The sequence below is a fragment of the Ochotona princeps genome, chromosome 1, assembly GCF_030435755.1.
Source record: "Ochotona princeps isolate mOchPri1 chromosome 1, mOchPri1.hap1, whole genome shotgun sequence".
NCBI classification, from domain to species: Eukaryota; Metazoa; Chordata; class Mammalia; order Lagomorpha; family Ochotonidae; genus Ochotona; species Ochotona princeps.
Genome location: NC_080832.1, coordinates 63,362,626 through 63,388,139, shown reverse-complemented (window position 1 = coordinate 63,388,139; position 25,514 = coordinate 63,362,626). Strand labels below are relative to the sequence as shown.

The 25,514-nt window shown below is 38.0% G+C and overlaps 2 protein-coding genes across 2 annotated transcripts in view; both read left to right on the top strand.

Moving 5' to 3' along the window:
* LOC101530015 (FUN14 domain-containing protein 1-like) overlaps nt 1-25,514 on the top strand; it is a 338,383-nt gene that overhangs the window by 64,497 nt on the left and 248,372 nt on the right. The window lies entirely within an intron of this gene.
* On the top strand, nt 13,971-16,142 carry LOC131479529 (histone deacetylase 2-like). The gene is given in 2 exon segments (XM_058660632.1): nt 13,971-14,320; nt 14,323-16,142. Coding segments are annotated over 2 exon segments (1,332 nt in total). The 5' UTR covers nt 13,971-14,049; the 3' UTR covers nt 15,384-16,142.

The following is a 25,514-nucleotide window of genomic DNA, read 5'->3' as shown; positions in this document are numbered from 1 at the left end:
AGAGAGGAAGATCTTCTTCTGTCCATTGGTTTACTTCCCAAGCAGTCGCAATGACTGGAGCTGCGCCAGTCTAAAGCCAGGAGCCCGGAACCTGTTTTGAGTCTCCCATGTGGGTGCAGGATCCCAACACTTTGGACTGTCCTTCACTGCTTTCCCAAACCACAAGCAAGGAGCTGGATAGGAAGTTGGGCCTCCAGGATTAGAACCCACGCTCATATGGGATCCTGGAACATGCAAGGCGAGGACTTTGGCTGCTAGGCTACTGCGCTGGGCCCCATTCTCTTCTTTTAAAAAGACCTATTTCTTCTAATTAAAGTTCAAATTTATGACAGAGAGACACAGAGAGCTCTTCCATCTGCTAGTTCATGCCCAAATGGCCACAATGACCAAATATGGGCCAGTCTGAAGTGGGAGTCAGTAGCTTCTTCTTCTGGGTCTCCCATGTGGGTGAAGGGACGTAAAGCCATGCGATATCTTCCACTGCTTTCCCAGGCCATCAGCAGGGAGCCTGCACAGGAAGTTGAACAACTGGGATTTGAATTGGTGCCCATATGGGATGCTAGTGGTGCAAGCTTAGGGTTAATTGCTGTGTTGTCCCTCTTTTTGCTCTTTTCTTGTAGTACATTATTCAAAAAATTCTGCTTATCTCCCACATTCAGGTCACACTCCGAATCACCTCAGCAAACAAGTGTTATTTGCACTGTTTTTAATTCGCACTAGTTTATATGATTTTTAAACCTATTTTAGTCTTTTTGTATAGTGTGGATAATCAGTTCTCTTGGAAGTTCTTTCATGTCAGCGATTCTATCTCCTATTTTCATTGTATCTTCCTAGTTTAAATGTTCAGACATGTATTAATTGCCTAGTGATGTTTAGCAAATGTTACTGATTGACATGACTTTCAAATGCTTGAATTTGCAGGAGGATAGATAGGATTTCTTTAAGACTAGGATAGAAATAGGGCCAGTGGTATAGTTTTATCCATGTAATGAATGCATTTTCACTGGACAAAAGAGCTTTCTTTTCTGAAACTGTTTCATGCATTAAGTGTTCCATGTGTTTAAGCATTTTCAATGTTGTTTTTGGTATACTGTTAGAAACTCTGCATGCCTCTCTTTAAGAAGGAAGATGGCGCTAATTGAAAATTAGAAGAATGACACAATTTATAAAATAGTATTATATTTCCTTTCTAATATTACCCAATTTTGGAGAGCTTTAAGATATTCTCTGTTAAATAACTATGTCAGGTACTGTAATTTTCAATATAAATTCATTTTATCATTTTTATTTTGTGAAATATTATAGTAAGATTTATAACATGTATGTGATCAGCTTACAAAAACAAATAATATTTCTTTCAAAAATATGAATTACACATAAATCACAAATATAATTTTGTATGTATCTTTGCTTAGTGTGGAAAACATTCTGGGAGACATTTGTATATAAAAGGAGAACAAAAGAAACCTATTTATTTCTTTTTGAACAGCTTTAGAAAATGTTTACCCAAAGGTCTAACATTGGTATGAATTTAAAATAAAGGTACAACCTTAAATAGTACATAGAATGAGGAGACAAGAGTATAACCTGAGTAACCTGATTATTAAGTAAACTTGAGCACAAGTATATGGATGACTTGAAAAATTTTCAATGATAGTCTGAGATGTAAATATGTGAGCCAGAGAACAATCTTAGTTTAGGACAGAAGAATAAAGTAGTTTCAGTAATGACCTAAGATATTTAGACATTTTAAAATTATAAGTTGGCTAGAATTACCTGTTGTTCGTACTAACATAGGTTTGCCATGGTTGTTCAGCTGGTTTACAAATATAGATGGAAGAGAATACAAAGTGGATTATGATAAAGATTTTACCAAGATGACTTAGGGAAGATATCAGACACGTACAGCTGTTTTTGAAATAATTTTCCTGTTATTACAAAAACAGCAAAAGTCAGTTAAAAATATAGCATTTCCTAACTAGCAACACAAACAGTAATGTATGATAACAATTAAAACAATTTTGTGCAATAATTCTAGCTGGGAAAAAGTGCCATAAAACTAAGATCTATCGTGTGCCCATTTCTCATTTGATCTCAAGGAACATTGAGGCCAAACAGAACAGTAAAACAACAAACACACACACCCAGACACACACTTCCTTCTTCTTCTTCTTCTTCTTTTTTTTTTAATAGAGGATTGTAAAAGTAGAATTTCAAACAATTTTAACAGAAAGACATACAGCAAGACAGACATAGGTGACCACCACACTCACTCAATTTTAAAAGCTAATGGGTCATAAAGACATCTTGTAAGGACCCTGACTCAAGAAGTTGTGTTGCATCAAGCTCTCCTGAGTCCAAATGAGTACTCAAAACAAGCAATTATAGATGATAAGATATCTGTATATAGGCAGAGGTCAGTGCAAATCCTGCGAGCTAGGAAGCCAGGACTGGCAGTGGGGCCGTGTTAATCATCACGGTGGCCTCCCCAGACTACCAAGCCAGGCTCCAGAACCCAGGACGGCTACTATCCTCTGACTGAGGCCTCCAAAATGGTACAAAGTGCATGAGAGATCATGTCAGACAAATTTAGGATTTACTAAGGCGCCTTTATAAACCAAGCTTGGTGATAGCAGTACCCATTCAAAATCAGTAAGTGAAGAGTCAACAATGATAATTTAGTCTGAATAGAAACCCTGAGAGAAAAAAAAAATGGTCATTATTGAAGACATTGGTTTCAGTTATCCCAACAATATAAATTAGCCCAAGAGACATGCAGTTAATAGCCTGGACATATATACAAAACTGTAAACATTTATCCTTTTTTGGCTTTTTGGCCTGCATTCTATTATTAAGCACTACTTGTCCTGGAACATTGGAAAACACACAAATTTGAATTAGACGTCTGTAAAAAAAAATTAGTAGTATTTTGATATGACAAAATTCTGCTCTACGTAGCATCTGGCAGTATTTTTAATATAATCCAAAAGCCTACTCATTTGTTGTATCTGCAAAATGAAACTTTTGAGTTTTTAAAATGCATATCAAGGATATCAAGATTTATAACATCTGGTTGAAATAGAATCTCTTTATATATCACAATATAGATGAGATGTAATTATTGACATTAAGTGATCACTTTAAATACCTATAAAATAAGTACATAACTTTTATCAATCTTAAGCAATGTGAACACAAAGATCACTTTAATATAGAATTTTATATTCTGAGACACTTCAGCAAAGTCACTTCTGGAGTTCACTGGAGCTAACCAGAAAAATTTAATCATTAATTAGATAAAAACAATTAAGAGGAGATATTATAATATTTGGTTTTAAAATTTTGTTGTTATAACAGGATCAGATTTTAATTCCATGAATCGATGATGAATGTTTTAGAAAATGTTGGAAATCATATTTTAAATACTATATATCTAAATTAAAGACTAGCAGATAAAAGTACATGGATGCATCCCATACCTGGAAAAATTTTTAACAGTGAATTAAATGTTACTTTTATACCAGTTTATATTTGGTGTAAATGTTACACTTTTAAAGCAATGCCTTAAACAATACCTTAAGAGTTATATTTGTAAGATTCAAAAATTCAAGATAAAAATTCAATAGAGTTAAAAGAGATGTTAATTTTGTACAAACATTATTTATAAAGGACAAGATGCTAGATATTTTTCTGTGGGCCCAGTTAGTTTATCTCCTACCCTCCTGCTTTGTGCTAAAAAAGGTTGCGTGTGTGAGGCTTGACAAAGGAAAAAAAAGGTAAAGCATCCTGGAGAAACTGCACCTGTGGGATGAGTATCCTAACAAAGAGGAACGGGAGGGGGTCAGAGGAGTTATTGTACCTGCTGGAGAGAAGAGAATTTAACCCTGAAGTTGCTGGGCAGGAGGAACTTCTATAGAAGATGCTTGCTGCTGCGAAACGGCAGGGGGGTGGAAATGTAAATTGGATAAGATCTGGAATCCAAGTCAGCAAGTCCAAGCCCTGTGGGAAAATGAAAGCATTCTCCTCCTCCAAATGTTAAGAGGAAACCGTGTCCTTTCCATTGGCCCGTAAGGACATTTTCAAAATCAATGATTAAAGAAGCTGTTTTGTTAGATGACCATCCATAAAGACTAAAGAAACAGTCTGAGGAAACAAAAAGGGTTAAAAACAAAGGAGTTAAGGAACAAATCTTTTGAAATATAACCAAATGACTTTTAACAAAATGTAAAATGGGATTTTTTGCTAACTGGTTTGAAATTGTATCTACGAGGGTTTAGAGTGCTATTTGTCTTATGTCAACCTCAGATATTAAAAAAAGGTAAGCTGTTTAGAGCTATAAGGAATAATTATTTACATCTTTGTCAAAAAAGCTCCGTATTCTTATGACATCTCTTTGTAATTAAGGTGGAGCTTAAGACACAATAAGGAGTAATAACTTCTTTTTATACATGGAAAGGAGATATAGCCACTCTGAAGACCCTTATTGTCACAAGCATCCAGTTGGGGTATGAACAGTAGGTAGTATAATTAATTGCAAAGGAAAATGCAAACTTTTAATTATCATTTTCACAATTAATATCAGGTTTTAAGTCTGTTACTCTTCTATAGGCACAGCTTGGGTAAGATATTGCTGTCTTTTAAACCTCTGATTGTTCAAGGCCTGAGACTGGCCCCGCCAGGAGTTTCCTGACCACAGGCACTGGCCATCATGATCAATTTTAGATTTACATTTACATACTTTTGCCCAATGTATACCTCTATGACATTTAGGACTTATCTTAAGGCATTGATCCTTAGCAGTATTTGTGACACATTTTTGAGCTAAAGGAGATGCTGTTCGGCATTGTTTTGGAAGGTGGCTGGGTTTCCCACAATTAAAACTTTTAGCATTCATTTGCTTCTGAATAACAGTGGCTTGAAACCCTGCAAGGTGAGCAGGATGCCTGAAACGCCCCCTGCTACCACAGGCCTTTAGATAACCCACAAGTTGTTCACCAGACTTCTGGGCGTTTGATTTCCTACAATCCTTCCACGTATGTCCCAATTTGCCACAATTATGACATTTAAATCTATTTTGCTTAAATCTATTTTGTTTTAACCCATTGCTTAAGGCAGCACTCAACATTTTAGTTTTGTACCTTTCAGAGACAATATCCATACATAACCCCATTACTTGGGGAGCCCAGGACGGGGCCCTCCGGTTTCCCTGCTTCTGATCCTGTACAGACTGATTACTCAATTTAGATCGACTGCGAGGCAATAGAACTGTTCCATTCTTGTGGAATTTAGACTGACAAGCTTTCTGCCAATGAAATCCCTTCTCACACCGTGGACAGACAGTGTGAGGAATATTTAAATTGGGTCTAGCAGTGTCCTTATAAGCTTCTTCCTGTTCGAAATCTTGAGATGAGTTTCTGGCAGGACAACTGTGGCTAAAATGCCCTACTCCACCATAAGAATAGCAATTGTTTCTTTTTTTACGTCTTTGATTGCCTCTTATGTTCTTTAAAATCTGAATCGCAGTTTGACCTTGAAGAGCTGCAGCAATAGTTAACCCTTGAATGTAAGATGGAGTTACCTCGGCACAAGCTCGAACATAGTCTGACAACTTTCTTTTCCTTCTCACTGGCTGAATTAAGGTTTGGCAAGTTGGAGTAGCATTTTCAAAAGCTAACTGTTTAACTATAAGATCTGTAGCTGTACTGTTAATTACTGTCTGGCTCACTGCCTCGGTGAGTCTAGCTACAAACTCTTCAAAAGGCTCCTCAGGCTTCTGCTTAATATTTAAAAAACCTGAAGACTTTTGAACTGGAGACAGCAGGCGTTTCCATGCTCCTATTGCCATAGAAGAGACAAGCTGCAATGTTTCCTTAGGCAGATTAAGTTGTTCTGAAACGCCAAGATGAGTGCCATGTCCTAAAAGCATGTCTAAGGTCAGAGACTTGCCATGCCTCACAGATCCCTGAGACTTTACTTTTGCCTTAGCTAATTCCTCATATTCCACTTTCCACACAAGAAAGTCTCCTCCTGTGAGGCAAGCCTTGGCAGTCTGAAACCAATCGTAAGGAGTCATCCACTTTGCTCCTAGGCTCTCCATCATTGCCATAGTGTACGGGGAGTTTGGCCCGTAGTCTGAGACAGCATGCTTTAGTTCTTTAATAAGCTTATAAGGCAATGGTTCCCATTCAAGTTCATCCCGTTCGTAAGTAGGAAAACAGAAAAAATCGGCTTCCTTATGTGCCTGCTGCATTGCTCCTTTAAAACCAATCTTTGCTGGGTCTGGTCTAGCTGGAAAAGGCTCACAATGCTTAGCCGAATACCTTGAAGGCTTATCATTAACAGCAGGAGACCTTTTATCATGTAATTCAGCCATTTGCCCCTTTTCACAATCTCTAACACCTGGTTCAAATATTTCTGGTTTAAAAAAATCTTCCTCATCTGTTAAACCTTCCTGATCAGTTTTACAATATTTTACATTATCTTCAGGACAGACACTTTCTCTTGAGCCATAACTAAGGCCTAAGCCTCCCTTCTCAAGATTACGAAGGGGAGTATGTTCTCTCGTCAGGGCTGAAGGTCCCACATCTAGTGCCTGCCGTAAAACATTCCAGATGGCATATGCAGAGGATGGCATGCCCACTCTTCCATTACTCCTATACCACCTTTTCATATCATTCCCTACCTGATCCCATGTGTGTAAGTCTAAAGTGCCCTGCTCAATAAACCACGGGCTAACTTTTTGTACAAATTGTAAAAATTCTAATAGTTGCTTCTTGCTAACTTTAATGCACTTCTTCTGTAAGGTATGTTTAATAATATCAGCATATAGACTTCTTTCACTAGAATCACTCTGGCCCATTTTTACAGCACAGAGGGTACGCAACTTCTCAATATAAGTTCTGACTATTCACCCCTCCTAACCTGACCTTCTGTCAGGGGGTCTGCAGCACCCTGGGTGAAGTCCTATCCACGCCGCAAAGAGGAAGAAAAGAACTACCTTCGTCGAGTCACTCACGTTGGGCGCCACTTGCCGGAGACCAGCTCCAGCCGAGAGTTCGGAGCTCGAGAAGGGTGCGTGGATGAGGCGCGAAGAGAGAAAGAAAGGAGACTGACCACCAGGATTCCTTGATCATAGTGGACTAAGCGAGAAAGCTGTCCGCTTTATTTATACAGAAGCAGTACAAAGTTTTTTCTTAGGGGCATATTGACATAGCTTCGGGGGGCACAATGTACAACTTTTTGAGAAATGATTGAGGAAGGATTCCATATTCCTTGCTTATCTTGGCTTGCCAGTCTTCATCTACTCTCCTCAGGTCTGGGCTATAACCTAGGCGCCATCTGTATCAACCAGACCCCTACCTTGAATTATGTATGAGTTAAAAGGACTGGGCCTTGGTCTGTGGGGATCGGGGTTATTGACATTAGTTGGCCATAGGTCTGTAAGCTCACACAGTTTGTTAACCAAACAAGTAAAGCAAGGGTAAAAACGGCGGAAAGAATTGCAGTTAGCAATGAGCTAAGTTACTCTATTTAAGTTTCAACTCTACAATGGATGAGTGAGCGTTTCCAAAGACAATTCTACAAATTGTTTCAGTATTAGACAAGGCATTATCCATTCCATCGTTGCAACCAAGAGTTTCTCAGTAGACAACACATCTTATGCAGTAATACACTCCTAATACAATTCTTATTCAACTTATCTATCACTAAATGGGAGAAATACATCAAGAGAGAAAAAACATGAAGATCTAAGACAAAAAGTTATAAACATTACATTCCTCTACAACTGCAGGCTCTACAACTTCATAAGTGATCAAACAATAATCAAAAATATATCTTTATGATGTTAGTGAAATCACCCTGTATTTCCTCTAGCTAAAAATTTATGAAAACAACTAAAACAACTACATTTTCTATATTCTAAAGAATTGCAAGGACAGGCTAACCTTTAAGACCACAGTAACTATATTTTTTGCCTTAGCAGGATAGGCTTCAGGGTTACAGTAGCTATATTCTTCGTCATAGCAGGATGGCCTTTAGGGTCACAGTAACTATATTCTTTGTCATAGCAGAATGACCTTTAGGGTCACAGAAACAGGATTACTTTTAGGGTTCCTCTTATCAAGCCATTCCCCAGAAAGCACGCTAAATATCTGGGCCAGATTTTATGGCAATGGGTAAACAGCACAGACTTAATTATACTCCTGTGTGTAGTTAAAGGCCCACTCACCAGGACATCCTCAGTAACATTAACTCTTAAGCTCACATTAGTTGTAAAAGCCATCTCACAGGGGCAGACAATGCCTCAATAGATTACAAAATTCTTAGTGGGGTGGTTGAGTGCCCATGCGAAGGGGAGTGAAAACTGCGTCAAGGTGGTCAGAGATGAATCCACTTAGCCCTGCTAAGCAGCTGGTAGCTCCCCGGGCCCTGCCAGTCAGGGAGCTGTTCTCTTCACACCTTCGTGTTATTCACACCTACTGCATGGACTCCATCAGACAACCTCTTAACAGGAGGTCATATGCACAGAGCAGTAGGAGACCACAGAGTGGAACAGGAGGACAGGAGAAGACTTGTATCCTAACCCAGAGACTCCTGGTATCTCACCAAGAATTATCAGTACGGGCACCAAGGACTATATCCCAACTGCCAAGGAGATCTCAGGGAATTGGAGTGCACTTGAAGGTCAAGAATTCTGAGGTCAACCATTCCCTATTGGATCTCCCACACGGGATGGAAGAAGCCCAGAATCCTCCTGACAGGGTTAAATGACATTGGAACAACAGTCAGGAGCCCCAAGAGGTCCTCAGAAACAGAACAGTAAACTTCCTTCGGGACTCAGGAGACGAACTTTCTCTGGTCCTTACTTAGTTCCAACTTTGGCACTCCACTCTCTCTTGCAATGGCCATCCTGGTTGCTCCGGAAGGCCCTCCCACCCCCCAAAATAGAACAGATTGACAAAGAGAGACCAATAAGGAAAGCTTAGAGCAGACAGGAAAAAGTCAGCTTGGACTCCCATATACCTTACTAGATAGGGCACACAGATTAGTTACTCCTCACTAAGGTATTGAAAATTTCTCTGCACACCCCTCTTAAAACTGTTCTGCTCCTCAATTGTTAACATATGGCATGTTTGAGTTATAAACCTGTTTGGACTATTCTAAAATTTGCGAAGTTTAGTAAAATAGTGCTTGAATACTATAAGCTGCTAAATATAAATATGAAGAAAAAAGACACAAGACACCTGAATAGTTCCCTATAAGCATTTTAAGTTTTATAGCAGTCGATTATGTATAAGCTAAAATTGAGATGTCAAAGAAGTAGTTATAGGATGTGGTTGAGAACTTGTATTTTCTAACACATTGGTCACACAGTGCCATGTCAGTTAACTTCATGATGTTGTAAATTTCAGTGTTTCTTACTGTTATTGAATTTGTGTTGTGGCTTTTCATTGGAGAGGATGATATTCTGCCAACTCTACTTTCAGACCAGGGATGGTCTTCCAATGAAACTGTTGAATTTATCTGGACAATAAGATGCTGGACTCTCTGCAAGGTCCATGCCCGTAATGATGGAATTATGACTGGTTATGAGCTGTACAGCTGTAATAATATGGAGGAATTTAATATGGGGGGAGGGCTTTTTTGAGGGGTAGGGGGAATCCCAGAGCCTATGGAACTATGTCGTGAAAGAAAATAATAATAAAAAAAGAAAAAAAACCAAACTTCTTACTCTTAATGAGCCACTCCTTGTCTTGCTGTCTACCCCCACAGAACTGATATAAATCAAAAGATCCTTTTGAAGTCAATGTAAGTTATTCTTTGGGTGGGAAGATTGATAAAAAGAAGCAGTTCTGTTGTTCTGATTTAACCAATGTTGTTCATCCCTTTTGATTAAACTGCAGGTGGAAGGGAAGTAAATGAAAAGATGCGATATAGTGAAATATCTTTTATTTGGGAGTAGAGATGCAAATTGCAACGTATCTTCACTGCTAGTCTCCTTTACTCCAATGAAACTGTTACGTATATCTTGACAATAAGATACTGGACTTTCCACCATTCTACAATATCATGATACACTTAAATAGAAGAATGATGGGGTTGTGATTGTTTCTGAAAGAATATGCTATTTTACTCCCAAACAAAAGGAAGATTCCCAATGAAACTTAAATATACCTTGATGATATACTGGATTGTTTTCCATTGCCTATACCTACGATGCCATGATAACACTTAAATGATAGAATGTTGGAATTGTGACTGTTGTTGAAGCACTATACCATTGTAAACAATACGGGGGGAAATAGTGGGGGAGGGGACAGTGGCGAATGGTAAAGGAGGAAAGGAAAGGGAAAGTGAGAATTCCTTTACCTACAAAACCATATCATGGAAAATAACAATAGATAAAAAGGAAAATATGTTTCTGATTCCTAAGGAAACAGTGAAATAAACTTTTTAAGTTGGTGACAAAAGTTCAGTGGCATGAATTAACCCAAATGGAGTTCATAACATCTGACCTCTAATTCCTCTTGGGAAAATCAACGTTATGGAAATTATCCAATATGCATTAAAACTGCATAAATGTATATAAAGAAATAGTATTGATAATATTTATGTTTCAAATGACAAGCTATCTGTCAAACGAAAGATTAAGAATAGCCGATACTTCCACAGTATAGACATCTGGAACAGCATTAAAATCTTGTTGATTTTTTATTTATTGTTACTTTTTAAATATTTATTTATTTTAAAGCAGTTACTAAGAGAGGGAAAGAGAGGCAGAGAGCAAAGCAGAGGGCAGAAGGCAGTTTCCCATTTGTTGTTTCACTTTACAAATCACTGCAATGGTTGGTGCCGGATCAGGTCTCCCAAAAGGATTCAAGGTCTCAAGTCCTTATCCAACCTCCACTGCTTTGCTAGGTGCATTAGCAGGGTGCTGCATCATAAATGAAGCAAACAGAACATAAACTGAGAGTCCATATGCGATGTTGGTGCTGCAAATGTGGTTTAATAATGGCAGCCCCCAAATTATATTTCTCAACATGAGGAAATTCTTTTACTATGTACTAAGCAATAAAATCACAATGCAAATATATTTATCTAATGTAACCTTGAATAAGTAAAATTATACAGAAGAAAGGGCTGTTTAGAATTATAAAGTAACAGTGATCTCTTAAGGGAATTAGGATAATTAATAAAATGTTATCCTTACAGATTTTTCTACTTTCGTGGTTTCAATGATTAACACACTTTATAATTAGAGAGCATGCATCTATAGCAAGGAAAATTAAACAAAATGCTTAAGAATGTCTAGCTCTTAAAATTAATGCTGTTAATTTTTACTGTTCATACCTTTAATATTCTAGAAGAACATAATGTATTCTTTCATGGTCTCCCAAATGGGTGTAGGTTTCCAAGAACTTGTACCACCCTCCACTGCTTTCTCAGGCTATAAGCAATCCATAAGTTGGATTGATAATGGAGCAGCCGAGACACAAACCATGCCCACATGAGATGCTGGCACTATATGCGAAGCATTATCCTGTTATGCCACCACAGCAGCCCCAAAATAGTTGATTTTATAATTAGATAAAATCATGAGGATTATTCTAAAAGTATTGTTTTATAAGCCTTAAAAAACGAACACAGAGGATTCCTAGGGAAGTTAAAATACTCTACATGATAATTTAAAGATCAATATATATCATTCCGCAAAATTTGTCCAAAGCAACAGAATGTATAACACCAAAAGCAAAATTATATTGGTGCGTTAGTGTCGGTTGGCCAATTTTACAAATGTACCACTTAATGGATGCTGTCAAAAAAGACGGAAGCTTTTCAAATGTAAGACATTATGTGAAAGTATCAATTTGACTGTGAAGCTAAAAATGTTCTAAAAATTTACTTTTTTAAGATTTATTTTTACTTGAAAGTCAGAATTACAGAGACAAGAGGAAAAGACAGGGAGAGTTCATTTCCATCCACTGGTCACTCTCCAAATGGCCACCAAGGCCAGAGGTGGGCCAGTCTGAGGCTGAGTCAGGCATTTCTTCCAGGTCTCCCAAATGAGTACAGGGGCTTAAAGACTTGAGTCATCTTCCTCTGATTTCCCAAGCCACACAGTAGGGAGCTGATTCAAAAGTGGAACAACCAGTGTATGAACTGGCAACCACATGGGATTCTGGTGCCATAGGCAGAGTATTAACTACCTGCACCATCATGTATGCCACAAATTTACCTTTTCTTTAATAAGTCTATCCCGAATGTATACAATGGTTTAATTTAGTTCTAATTACAACGAAATTCTTATCCCTAGTTTTAGATTTCGGAGAAATGGATACTATTCCTGACAATATGTGTACTAATTTATGTTCCCTCAGATTACAAAGGTTCTCTTTTCTCCAGTTCCTTGCTAGTCTCCATTATACAGTTGATTATGACAAATTATGTATATACGTTTTTACCCATATAACTATTTGTTTTGTATTTTGCGTGAATGTTGCTTTCTATCAGAGAGAACATATGACATGTGTCCTTTTGGGATTGTTTTATTTCACCAAACCATAATGGTCTCCAGTTGGAACTATTTTGTTGCACATGGTAAGATCTTATTCTTTTTAATTGTTGAGTAGTATTCCATGGGATTATATGTACCATACTTTCTTTTTCCTTTCCTCTTTCAGTGGACCTCCTGGTTGTTTCCATGTCTTTGTTATTGTGGATTATGCTGCTGTAAATATAGGGTTGCAGATTACTTTCTCATATGCAGGTTTCATTTCATATCTTTGGGATAGCCAGGTCATATGAGTTGGGGGCTTATCCTGCTTAAACATGGTGCTGGCCCCCAGTAAATTAAAAATAAAAACAGAATAGCAAAGCAAATATAATGTTACTTATAGGTATTAATTTTTGTCTTTTGTTTTTGTATCTTACAATGCTTATTTGTTTTCTTCAGATTCATTTCTGACTTAAATTTTGTGAGGAATGCATATTTAATAATTTAAATGATTAATAAGTAAGTAATGTTTTTTAGCTTCCACATACCTAGGTTTGTTCCACCTTTTACTGTGCCTAATTCCAAGAATTAGATTAGATTAGAGAAATCTAAGCAAATTAATTCACCCAATGACTATTAATTTTATATCCTCTTTTGCATGGGGTTAAGTGCTAGTAATTCAGAGATGAATTGAACATGATTACTGTTTTCAGGAGCTCACAATGTGATTGGGGGGATAGCAGGTCACCAAGCAGAGTGGAAGTTGCAGTAGGGTGCTGTGTTTGCTGTTCTGGGAGGCAAGGAGCAAAATGTGATTCCTTTGTAGAAGAAGATGTTTGGGGAAACTTCTATAGAAGCAAGCACTAGTGGTTACGGAGTGGTAGGGGAGTTGGCTAAAATGAAAGGATTAGAAGACAAGGTGGAACTTGCCACCTTAATCTTGAGATAAAGGGAAACGTCAAAGAAACCCAAGAGGCTTGGAGATGGCATTTTTAGTGAAGTCACCAAAAGTTTATGGATCAAATAGACAGTAATTTTATGAAATTAAGTTTGACCAATATTGTGATGTTTTTCTGTTAAGCTTTATTACTAAAAATGTGCATATGGAATGATATGATCAATCAAAACAAATATCTTGGCAATGATTATGTTATTCTTTATTTGTAAATACATATGTGCTTATTGAAATGTCATGAAATTGTGGAAAAGATAAGAAAAATATCATTCATATATAAGTAGTGTTAATGTTTTGAGGGACATTTTCAGAAAAAACTTTTTAAACATCCTTCAAGCGAGTTGGCGCCGCCACCATCACCGCGCTCCACGCTCTCGGCCCCATCGGCTGGGCGGTACCGAGCCCTCCAGGAACCCCTGGGACCTGTGCTTCCCCGCAGCCCGGCACCCTCCACCCTGTCCCAGCTCTGCGGTAGCCAGAGCCGAACAGCAGCCATAGCCGGGGCATCCATGTGTACAGTCAAGGAGGCGGCAAGAAGAAAGTCTGCTATTACTACGATGGTGATATTGGAAACTACTATTATGGACAGGGACATCTCATGAAACCTCATAGGTTCCGCATGACTCATAACTTGCCGTTAAATTATGGCTTATACAGAAAAATGGAAATATATAGGCCCCACAAAGCCACAGTTGAAGAAAAGACAAAATACCACAGTGATGAGTACGTCAAGTTTCTACGGTCCATAAGACCAGACAACATGTCGGAGTATAGTAAGCAGATGCAGAGATTTAATGTTGGAGAAGATTGCCCCGTGTTTGATGGACTCTTTGAGTTTTGTCAGGTCTCAACTGGTGGCTGTGAAGTTAAACACAGAGTGATATGGCTGTTAACTGGGCTGCAGGATTACATCATGACAAAAAGTCAGAAGCATCAGGATTCTGTTATGTTAATGACATTGTGCTTGCCATACTTGAATTGCTAAAATATCATCAGAGGGTCTTATATATTGATACAGATATTGATCATGGGGACGGTGTGGAAGAAGCCTTTTATACTACAGACTGTGTAATGACAGTGTCCTTCCATAAATACGGAGAGTATTTTCCTGGTACTGGAGACTTGAGGGACATTGGTGCTGGAAAAGGCAAATACTATGCTGTCAATTTTCCAATGAGAAATGGCATAGATGATGAGTCTTACGGCCAGATATTTAAACCTATCATCTCAAAAGTAATGGAGATATATCAACCTAGTGCTATAGTATTGCAATGTGGGGCCAACTCATTATCTGGCGACAGACTAAGATGCTTGAACTTAACAGTCAAAGGTCATGCTAGATATGTAGAAGTTGTTAAAACTTTTAACCTGCCATTACTGATGCTTGGGGGAGGAGAATACACCATCCATAATGTGGCTCGCTGTTGGACGTATGAGACTGCGGTTGCTCTGGACTGTGAAATCCCCAGCAAGTTGCCATATAATGATTACTTTGAGTATTTTGGGCCAGACTTTAAGCTGCATAATAGCCCTTCCAACATGACTAACCAGAATACTCCGGAGTATATGGAAAAGATAAAACAGCGTTTATTTGAGAATCTGCGCATGTTACCTCACGCGCCTGGTGTCCAGATGCAGGCTATTCTAGAGAATGCTATCCATGAAGACAGCGGCGAAGAAGACGGAGAAGATCCAGATAAGAGAATTTCTATCCGAGCGTCAGACAAGCGGATAGCTTGTGATGAAGAATTCTCCGATTCTGAGGATGAAGGGGAAGGAGGTCGTAGAAATGTAGCCGATCATAAGAAAGGAGCGAAAAAAGCTAGAATAGAGGAAGACAAAAAAGAGACGGAGGACAAGAAAGCAGATGTTAAGGAGGAAGATAAAGCAAAGGGCAGCAGTGTTGAAAAACAGATACCAAAGGGTAAATAATACTCCTTAAAGTAGTTTATTATTATTATTTAAAAATCCATTTTCTTGGAGTGTGCGTCTTTATTGGTATCTGTACTAAGAAGATCTGAACTGAACCTGATAACAGTTGTGTGAGATCCTCCAAATACCTCCTGTATTAGTGTGTGAGACCCGTGCTGTGTTGACCGTTGATTTATGCTTTTTGTTTACTGCTTGTCTGTTAATTAAGTAGCTTTCATTAAAAACGAGAATTACTTGTGTAACTAAACAGAAATCAGTTTGAAACTTTCACTTTTGCATGTGCACTCATGGTTTTCATGATGCTTTTATTTCTGTATTTAATCTTTAAGTGTTATGCAATAGGTAAACAAACATTGAACTAATGAATTCTGAGTAAAAATAGAATTCAGGATTTTACTGTAAGAAAGCTTGTACATATGTGGTCACACATAATTTCTGCGGACTTTGCAGGACAGCTTGAGATAGATTATAAACTACTGAAGAGATTATAGCAGTAGTGAATCTCAAAATAACTAAAGTTTTGTTAATGAGTGCGTTTCATGGTAAATCTACAGGACTGAATCAGTATTACTGGGCAGTGCATTCAAACCAAGATTGTGCCATTTTTAATATTCACCTTGCCTCTTAACAGAGCCAAGTCAGAACAGCTCAACAACCCTTGAATTTGAAAGTCTCATTTACTTCAAGAAACCATTTAAAAAGTGAGAAAATATTTGGAGGAAAATTGTTTTCTTTTTGAGGACCTCTGGCTCCGTTTTATATTACTTTAGCATGGACTGTATTTTCAAAATAGCTTTTTTGTTTTTGTTCTTGGCGAGTTCTATTGTGAATTTTTCTAATTATGAAGCAGAATTTCTTTTCTCCACATGCTCTATGTATGTAATAGGATTTAAAAGTGATGTGTTATTATGTCAACATGATTTATTAAAGAAGTCATTGGCCTTTCTGAGCTAATGTTTCCATCTTTTATAATTACCTTTATTAAAAAATTGTACTTGGAAAAAAACTTTCAAAAAGTGGACTCATGAATCACGGCTTTTATGTTAATCATCCTGTTATGAACTCTTTCTTAAAATGAACATAATTAGTATTTTATAAAAGTACCTACATTCCATTATGTGACTATTTCAACTTTTGTACCAATATACCTCTTTTGAGATTTCCCTTTTCTTACATTCTACTAAAAATAATGTTGTGTTAAACAGTCTTTTAGTCATTTTGATTTTTCCTTTGAATGAATTAATGAATTAAAAATATATCTATGTGTATATTTATATGTATTTTAAATGCTTCCAAATCAGCTTTTTAAAATTTTCTATTTACTTTATTTCCATTTTCACCAAACAGTATAAGAGAATATAACCTAGTCTTTTTCCAACTTAAATTATTTTCCTTGTAAAGATAACATTATTCTTACCATAATAAAACTATCAGTATCAAAATACTTCAATTATATTTTGATTCAATTATAAATAAATTGAAAAGGGATCAGTACCTCTGTACTTCTGAATTTTCCCCTTCAAGAATATTTATTACATGAAAGTTTAACAGACAAAATTGGATATAAACAAGTTTAACGTAATATAATCTGATACATTTGTAGAGCATCTTTTTATAAACAATGGAAATTTTAAGTCTTGTAGTTTTTATCTGATATCTTCATTGAGAAATTTCACATTTTCAAATGTGATTCACTTTTGAATAAGATCATCTAGAATCTTATACTTACTGATGTTCTTTGTCTTTTCAAAAAATTCACTTAGAATATATGCTTTGTTGACTTATATGATCTTCCCTTCTCATGTAGTAAATTGCTATTTAATTTAGTGCCATGCACTAACACCTGTGATCTCAGGGAATTAAGGCAGCTTCTCAAATTGTTCCATTTACTCCTGTGTGGTTTCAGATTATAAAACAAACTGTGAGTTTAGTATTGTTGCTATTCAGTGTTGAATGTTGAAAAAGGTAACTGCATTAGTCCATTAAGGTTTTATAGCACTTCAAAATCCTGTATTAATATTTGGATTTATTCTTCTTTATTACCATGCATTAATAGCTTAGGTTTCTGGAATTCTTGGTGAATGAGAACTACTTTAGATAGTCCTTTCACAAATCAAGGCATTTTCGTCTCTATGCATTCAAAATGTTTCAGAATTGCTTTTATGTTTTCTTTCCTTATTTAAACAAGGCTCAGGTAATTGTCACATAACTTATATTTTTCTCAAGGCCTATTAAATTTTATTTTTGATCATGATATTTGACCACTTCTTGCTCTGTTAAATATTTTTGAATTGGCTCTGTATTTTTCAGTCTCCTTATGCTGTTTGTCAGTTGTTACATTTTCCTGTTCATTCACCTTTATGCTGTATTTCTTGTTAGTGCCAACCTGCCATACCTACCTATGCTTGTTAAGATTATATAAACCACAAGTAAATAATTGAGGAAGAAAATAGTTTTTATGTAAAGAAAACATTTTCTTCTATAGCAATATATTTTATTGACCAAGCCAGGAAAGTTTGATTATGTAAGCTATTTTTGTTCATCTAAGCACTCCTCTATTTTTTTCAGCTTTATTTATTTTTATGACAAAGTCAGATATATAAAGAGGAGGAGAGACAAAGAGGAAGATCTTCCATCCGATGATTCACTCCCTAAGTGAGCGCAGTGGCCGGTGTTGTGCCAATCCAAAGCCAGGATCCAGGAACCTCTTCTGGGTCTCCCACGTGGGTGCAGGGTCCCAAATCTTTGGGCCATCCTTGACTGCTTTCCCAGGCTACAAGCAGGGAGCTGGATGGGAAGTGGAGCTGCCAGGATTAGAACCGGTGGCCATATGGGATCCTGGGCATTCAAGGCAAGGATTTTAGCCACTAGGCCACACTGCCGGGCCCAAAGCACTCCTCTTGATTTAGGGCAAGTATTGAAAAAGCTGTCATGGCTTATCTACACTATCAGTTTGAGCTGCAGCTTCATCTGTAATTGCACTAACTATAATCTGCAAATTTGTTACTTTTTATAAAAGATCTATTTTATTTTTATTGAAACGGTAGATTTATACAGATAAAGAGAGATAGAAAAATCTTAAAAAGATCTGTCTGCTGGTTCACATGGCCTGGAAGCTGACCCAAGCCGAATTCAGGAGCCACAGTTTCTTTTGGGTGTCTCATGTGGGTGCAGGGTGCCAAGGCTTTAGGACATCCTTGACTGCTTTCCCAGGCCACACGCAGGGAATTGGAAGGGAAGTGGAGCAGCCGGGACACCAACTGGCGCCCATGCTTATTGTGGTGCATGCAAGGTGAGGATTTAGCCATTAGGCCTTTGCACTGGGTGCACTTTTGTGCCCTTGTTACATCCATTGATAATATTTGTATTTATTCCACTTCTCCTACAGCTCTTAAGGTTTTTTTTGTGTATGTAGGTGTGGAAAAATTGGAGTAAGTTCAAAGCTGTAGTAGTTTGTTTTTTAACATCACATGACTTAGAAAAGAATTCATCCTAATGTGATTTGGCAGCAGTATGCTATCATGTATTAGGGGAGCATCTTGCAGAATTTCTGAATTAAATTGGAAGCAAAGTTCTCATTTGAGCTTGACAAATTTTATAGCCAAATATCTACTGTTATTCTCCTTGGCCTAAAAGCAAGCCAGAGCTGACTGAGCAATGCAGTTAAAGATGAGGAATGTATATTCGAAGGAATCACTTAATGTGGACATAAAGTTTTTAAAACGTTAGAATGTCTAATGATACAAGCTATTACAAAACAAGCTAAAATGAAAGTTGATCATTTAGCTAATATTTGATGCTTGATGGGTTTAATGTTTATGATTTATGGTTTATGAAAATATTCAATGCTTGTGAAATAAATAATAAATAATAATTTTAGAAAAATGACATTTAGGTATTGTGCATGACATTTGAGGCTCTTAGCCTTGTATAGCCCTTTAATTATATATAGTGCCACCAAAGGTGAGTAGATTATTTTCTATAATAATTATAACATTGTGGGCTCGGCAGCATGGCCTAGTGGCTAAGGTCCTCGCCTTGATCCCATATGGCTGCTGGTTCTAATCCCGGCAGCTCCACTTCCTCTCTGTCTCTCTTTCTCTCAGTATATCTGACTTTGTAATAAAAATAAAATAATCTTAAAAAAAATAATTATAACATTGCAATGGGAAACTTCTAATTTATTCTTTTTTGGGGCTGTTTTCAGTTATTTATTTATTATTATCATTTTTATGATGTAGTTCCATAGGCTCCTGGGATTTCCCTCCTGCATGTTGTTTCACAATTCTTTCTCTAGATTAGGGAAATTTTCCCTTATTATTTCATTAAATATATCTGTAAAACCAGTTTCTCTTTCTGCACCTTCTGACACTCCCATAACTCTTGTATTTGGCCTCTTAATAGTGTCTTTCAATTCTTGAACACTTTTTTTTGCCCTGATCGAGCTCTATTTCCGGCTTTTTGTTTGCTTCCTCCTGGTGACAGGAAATATCTTCCAATTTAGATTCTTCCTTCTGCTTGCTTCATTCTATTTTGGAGACTCTCCACTGTACTTTTAATTTGCTGTACTGTGTTCTTAATTTCTGATATATCAGCTTTGATTTGCTTTATTGCTGCAATTGCTTGTGTAAATTATTCCTTAAATTGTTTCAACTCTTGTATGTGCTTCTTGTTGTTGATAAGAAGCTTTGTAATGAGTTTTCTAAATTCTGTGTCCCCCATTTTCTTCATGTCTTCCTCAGTGAACTCTGATGTTGGCATAGCGTTTTACTCCTTTGCAGGGGAGTCTTCCGTAATATTCATTTTGCCTTTGTGTCTTCTTTTGCTCTTGATGGTTGTACTTCTAGTTAGCAGAGTCTTCTCCTTGGGGCAGGTTTCTAAGCTGTTTCACCCACAGGTCTACAGTTTGATTTTACTTACTGCAGTTGGTACACAACTCTTTGCTTGCAGCCAATTGTGCCACTGCCTCTAGCGAGTTCCAGGTCTGGGTTCTTATGTGAGATTTCCACCATGGTCTCCATAGCCCCAACTCCTGGCTCACCAATCTCCACCTCCTGTATTATCGGGCTGAGGTTGCACTGTTGTCTCTGCAACCTTTCTCCCACTTCCAGTTGGAGCACGACCCAGGATTAGGGAGACACCAGGTGTCCTATATAGCTAGTTTGTTGGTGGCACTGATCTTGTCAGAACTTGTTAGATGTTAGGTCTGGGTGCCACACGGTGCCTATTTTGATCAGTATGATGCCACAGTCAGTATTATTTTCCTGCAGGAAGGACCAGCGTAATCCACTGAATTTAGTGAGTGCTCACGAGCTCAGCACCTGCGCAATTCACTGTTGTCCCCTGCAGTCCTAAACTTTTGCCACAGTGTACAACATGGCGCTTGACGTGCCCCTACTAGAGTTCTTGATCTGCTGGCCATCAGGTCTGAGGGCTACCCAGACCTGTCTTGGGTGGAACCTGTAGAATGCCACGTTGCTGCAGTTCACTGAAGTCAGAGATGAGTTCACTCCCAGCTCAGAGTATGCTCAGTCCTTTCCCTTGCCTTTGCGTCATTAAGGAAAATGGCACCCAATTTGGCTTTTAGGGGGTTGACTGGGCTGTGAAATCCACCCTGTTCTCACACTGCCCATCTGGGATCTGCTGCTCTGTCTCTGCTCCTGGTCAAATCAAACAGACCAGCAGGATGGACAGTTCTTTGGGTTCACCTCCTGAGCTCCCAGTGAAAGTCCCTTCCCATGTGGGTGTTGGTGGAGTTCCGGCTGCTGGTGGAGTTCAGATTGGCTTTAGCTGAATGCCGCTGGATTTTCAGACACTGCATAATCATACCATTGATTTCGCTGGTTTCCTGTGTCTCTCAGTTTCCAGGTGCCCCCCTGCTGTTGTTCTGTCCTCTCCTATTTCCTGGAATGTGCCCTGTCTGCTTCACCTTGGCTAATGTTTCTCTGTTCGTTTAAACGTGTCCTTATCCTATTCCACCATCTTGATTCTCCCTAATTTATTCTTCTACTTTTACTGAAAACATGATAAATATCAGATTATCTATAATTTGTTCTTCTAAAGTTCTTTTTGGAATGGTCCTATAAAAGACAGGGTACACTAACAGCCTGATGATTCTATTTTTAATAAAAGACCTGCCAAAAAGAATGGAAAGCATTTTCTCATTTAATGATACGCAAAGAGAACAGTCTTGCTCAATTCCAGATTAAAGATGTTGTCCATTTTCCTCTCATCAGCAGTGCTGCTGACGGAGAGCAGTGACCTTAGGCCCTCTCCTTCCCATTATCTGCACATATGTCACTTTTCCATTTCTGGAAAGAGTGCTTAACATATTACATGAAACTATGACAAAGGTTTTGCAGTTACTATTTAATATATATATATATACACACACATATACATATATACATATTCATGTGGTTTTGGAGAACTCTTGTATTTCAGTTTTACTGCAATCTATGAAAACTGTAGCATGAATATTTATTTGGAAAATATACTATGGTGAGATATAAATCCTTTTAATGGAGGGAAGACTGATGGCCTATTTTAATCATTCTTTTTTACCAAGCTCCTCCCTCATTTTGACAAAATGTATTGCAATTTATTTTTCACTGGGAACAAGTTACGCTATGAACAAATATTTACATTGTTAAAATAGTTAAAGTAGATGATTGCTTAGAAATATATTCTGCACTAATAGCTTTGAATAATTACTAGACCACTTACACAAAAGTGGCCACCTGTCAGATAATACATCTGCAAAATGTTTTCACATGCATCAAAATTTTTGATTTAATTATTGTGATGTAGAAATGAATTTTAAATCCTCATTATTGCCTGCTCAGAAGTTTTAACCAAATTAGTAAATCATGTATAGCATCTTTGCAATGAATATGTTATTACAAAATGACATAGAATTGAGCTTGAGGCAAAAAAGTTTAGTAGCAAATTGCACTGCAGATCCAGAGACCATGTACCAGCTACTTTTGGGGCCTTTGCCTCAGTTTATTCATCTCTAAAATATGATTAATAAAAGCCCATCTTTTAGAAGATTGAATGAAATGGTGCTTAGAACATCGCCTTCCTAGGTAGATTCCACATGAATGCTGTGAAAATAATATATCCTAAGACATATTTTTAGGAAAAAGTGAATGGTATAAAAATATGAAGAATAAATAAAAGTACTTTCTATTTTACATCCATAAACCAGCTCTGATTAATACTGATTCAACCTTTCCCAGACATCCTTCTGTTTTAAATTGTATATTCACATACTGAACTGCTTAATAATGAGAAACATACTGAAGAGATGGAGAGGTGGTAATTCAAAAATGTAGAAATGGGAGGGCCCCTAGTCATCCTCAAACCACCCAATTTTATAGAAACATAGAAGTCAAGAAAGTCTGTCTTGCTAAAGAACACTCAGTTTACCACAGAGATGATGTGAAAAACAACTCCCAGGTTCCCATACTTTCTTGTTGCCGCCCTGCAGCAACACTAAAATGATGAGGAATCTCGAGGGCCTGAAAAAAACAGGAACCGCCACCGCAGTTGGCACACACACACCAAACGAACACACACACAAACGAATGAATGAAAAACCGAACGTAAAAAGGGAAGGCGAACCAAAGGGACTGAATGAAAAGGAGAGGGCGAACCAAAAGCGTTTATTGCTGAAAACGGGTTGCTTATATATCATTCTCCACCAATCACTTCTGCCCGTGGGTCTACGGGGCGCTGATTGGCCAGCAATCGCAGCGGGGGAGGATTAGCCTATCCTTGTGACTTCCTGCCTGCCTACTGGTGGGACAAATCCCACCTCCTTGTGACCGCCTAACATACACGTGGGGTCGGCCGCTCCCCACATCCCAGGTTCCCATACTTTCTAATACTCATTCTTCTGGCAACATCATGTAAAATTTTAGATTGTCCTCTTCATTCATGCCTTAGGAGAAATCAGAGAATAGGGATTAAGGCAGGGAAATTCTTAAATGTTCAGTGTAAAGAAAAGAGATATATAAAATTTCTCTTATGCATGCTTTGTATTGGAATCATCAATAGTCTACAATATTCTGGTGAGTACACAATCAATAGAACATCTGATTTCTTGTAGTGCTCAGGCTCTGTGAGTTGGACATGTTATTCCGTGCAATGTGCTTACAACATGGAGAAGTAATGAGCTTAATTTTGTTAAGGAAAGCTGTAATGATAACAATAGCTTTTATCTATTCAATTAAAAACTTGCAGTCAAGTTCTTTAAAAAAATGTGACTATCAAAGAGTTGAACATTATGTCTGTGGGTTGTCACACTAAGCATTTGAGTTTAGTGAAAAAAAAGCAGTTATTATTTTACATACTATGCCATCATGGTAGAATAATATATCATTAATCTACTAATATTTCTTTCATTTTTCACTTTTTAAGATATCAAATTTCCTATATTTCATACACACAGTTTTAATACTTGGTGATACTCCCTCTCCCACTCTCCCTACTTCACGCAGTCTCTTATCTTCTCCTCATTTTTTCATTTTTCTTTAATTTTCACAACAACCAATGAAATAAATCTTTTGGAAGTTGGCTTATCTCACTAATCATAATACACTCCAGCTGCATTCAATTTTTTGAAGAAGGCAGCACTTCATTCTTTCATACTGTTGAGTATTGTTCCATTGTGTGTATGTGTTTGTGTATACCACAATTTCTTTTCCCAGTCATCAGTTGATGGACATCTGGGATGGTTCTGTATTTACCTAGTATGAGTTGAGCTTCTGTATACTCTGGAGTACAGATTGCTTTCACATATGTTGATTTTGTTTACTTTTGGTATAGTACCAGAAGTGCGGTGGCTGATTTTTATGGTAGATCTATTTTAAGATTTCTTAGGAATCTCCATTCTATCTCCCATAATGGCTGTCCTTTTTTATATCCCCACCAATCAGTGGTTAGGGTGTGTTTCCCCAACCATCCTCACTAGTATTTGTTATCTTTTGATTTTTGAGTGATAGCTATTCAACTGACACAAAGCGAAACCTCATTGTGGTTTTTATTTGCATTTACCTGATAACTAGTGCATCTTTTCATGTGTCTGTTGGTCATTTGTGTTTTATCCTTTGAAAAATGCAGGTTTAATAACTTTGCCCAGTTTTAAAAGATTTTTTTATTTTTGTTGCAAAGTCAGATATACAGAGAGGAGGAGAGTCAGAGAAGATCTTCCATCCATTGATTCACTCCCCAAGTAACCGCAATGGCTGAAGCCAGTCTAAGCTGATCTGAAGCCAGGCTGAACTGATCTGAAGCCAGGAGTCAGGAGCTTTTTCTTGATCTCCCACACAAATGCAGGGTCCCAAGCCTTGGGACTATCCTTGACTGCTGTCCCAGGCCACAAGCAGGGTTGGGTAGCAGGGCCGCCAGGATTAGAACCAGTGCCCATATGGGATCGCAAGGATGCAAGGCGAATAATTTAGCCACTAGGTTACCATGCCGGGCTCTTGCCCATTTCTTGACTGGATTTTTTTTTCATGGTGATCTTTACATAGTTGATTCGGGCTCAGAGGGACAAGGGCTACAAGAAAGTGGGTAAGAGCATTGTCTCCACATTCTCTTTTTTTCTTCCTGTATCTGAGGGAAGTGGAGAGAGGGAGAAGCCCACCTACCCTTCCCAACCATCCCAGGGTCCCTGATGTGGGGCATGCTCTGAGGGCACTGCTGAAGTTGTTTTGATAGTTCAACTGTTCTGAGCTGTGCTAATCTCACCATTCCAATCACGATGAAATCTCTTCAGAATCTACTGGCTGACATAGTCTACCTTAGCATCTTTACTTGAGGTAGTTCAGCTTTGTCACATGAAATCCCTGGTCAGACCATGGAACCTGCAATTCTTTTCATGGTTTGGGTTCTGAGTCTGGAAGTTTGGTTTGGGGGATCCCCAAAGAAACTTCGAGAAGTGATCCCAGACCAGATTCTTTGGTGTGCTTGCTAGTACAGGGTCTGGCACAGTCCGTTGCCTCTATCACCCTATGCATATGCTGGTGGTTACAATTGCTGGGTCAGCTCTGCCTCCTGCCCCGTCTTCCACACAAACCAATGGGTGTTGGAGCCCATCCCAATCCTGCCCACCGCATACTTGGC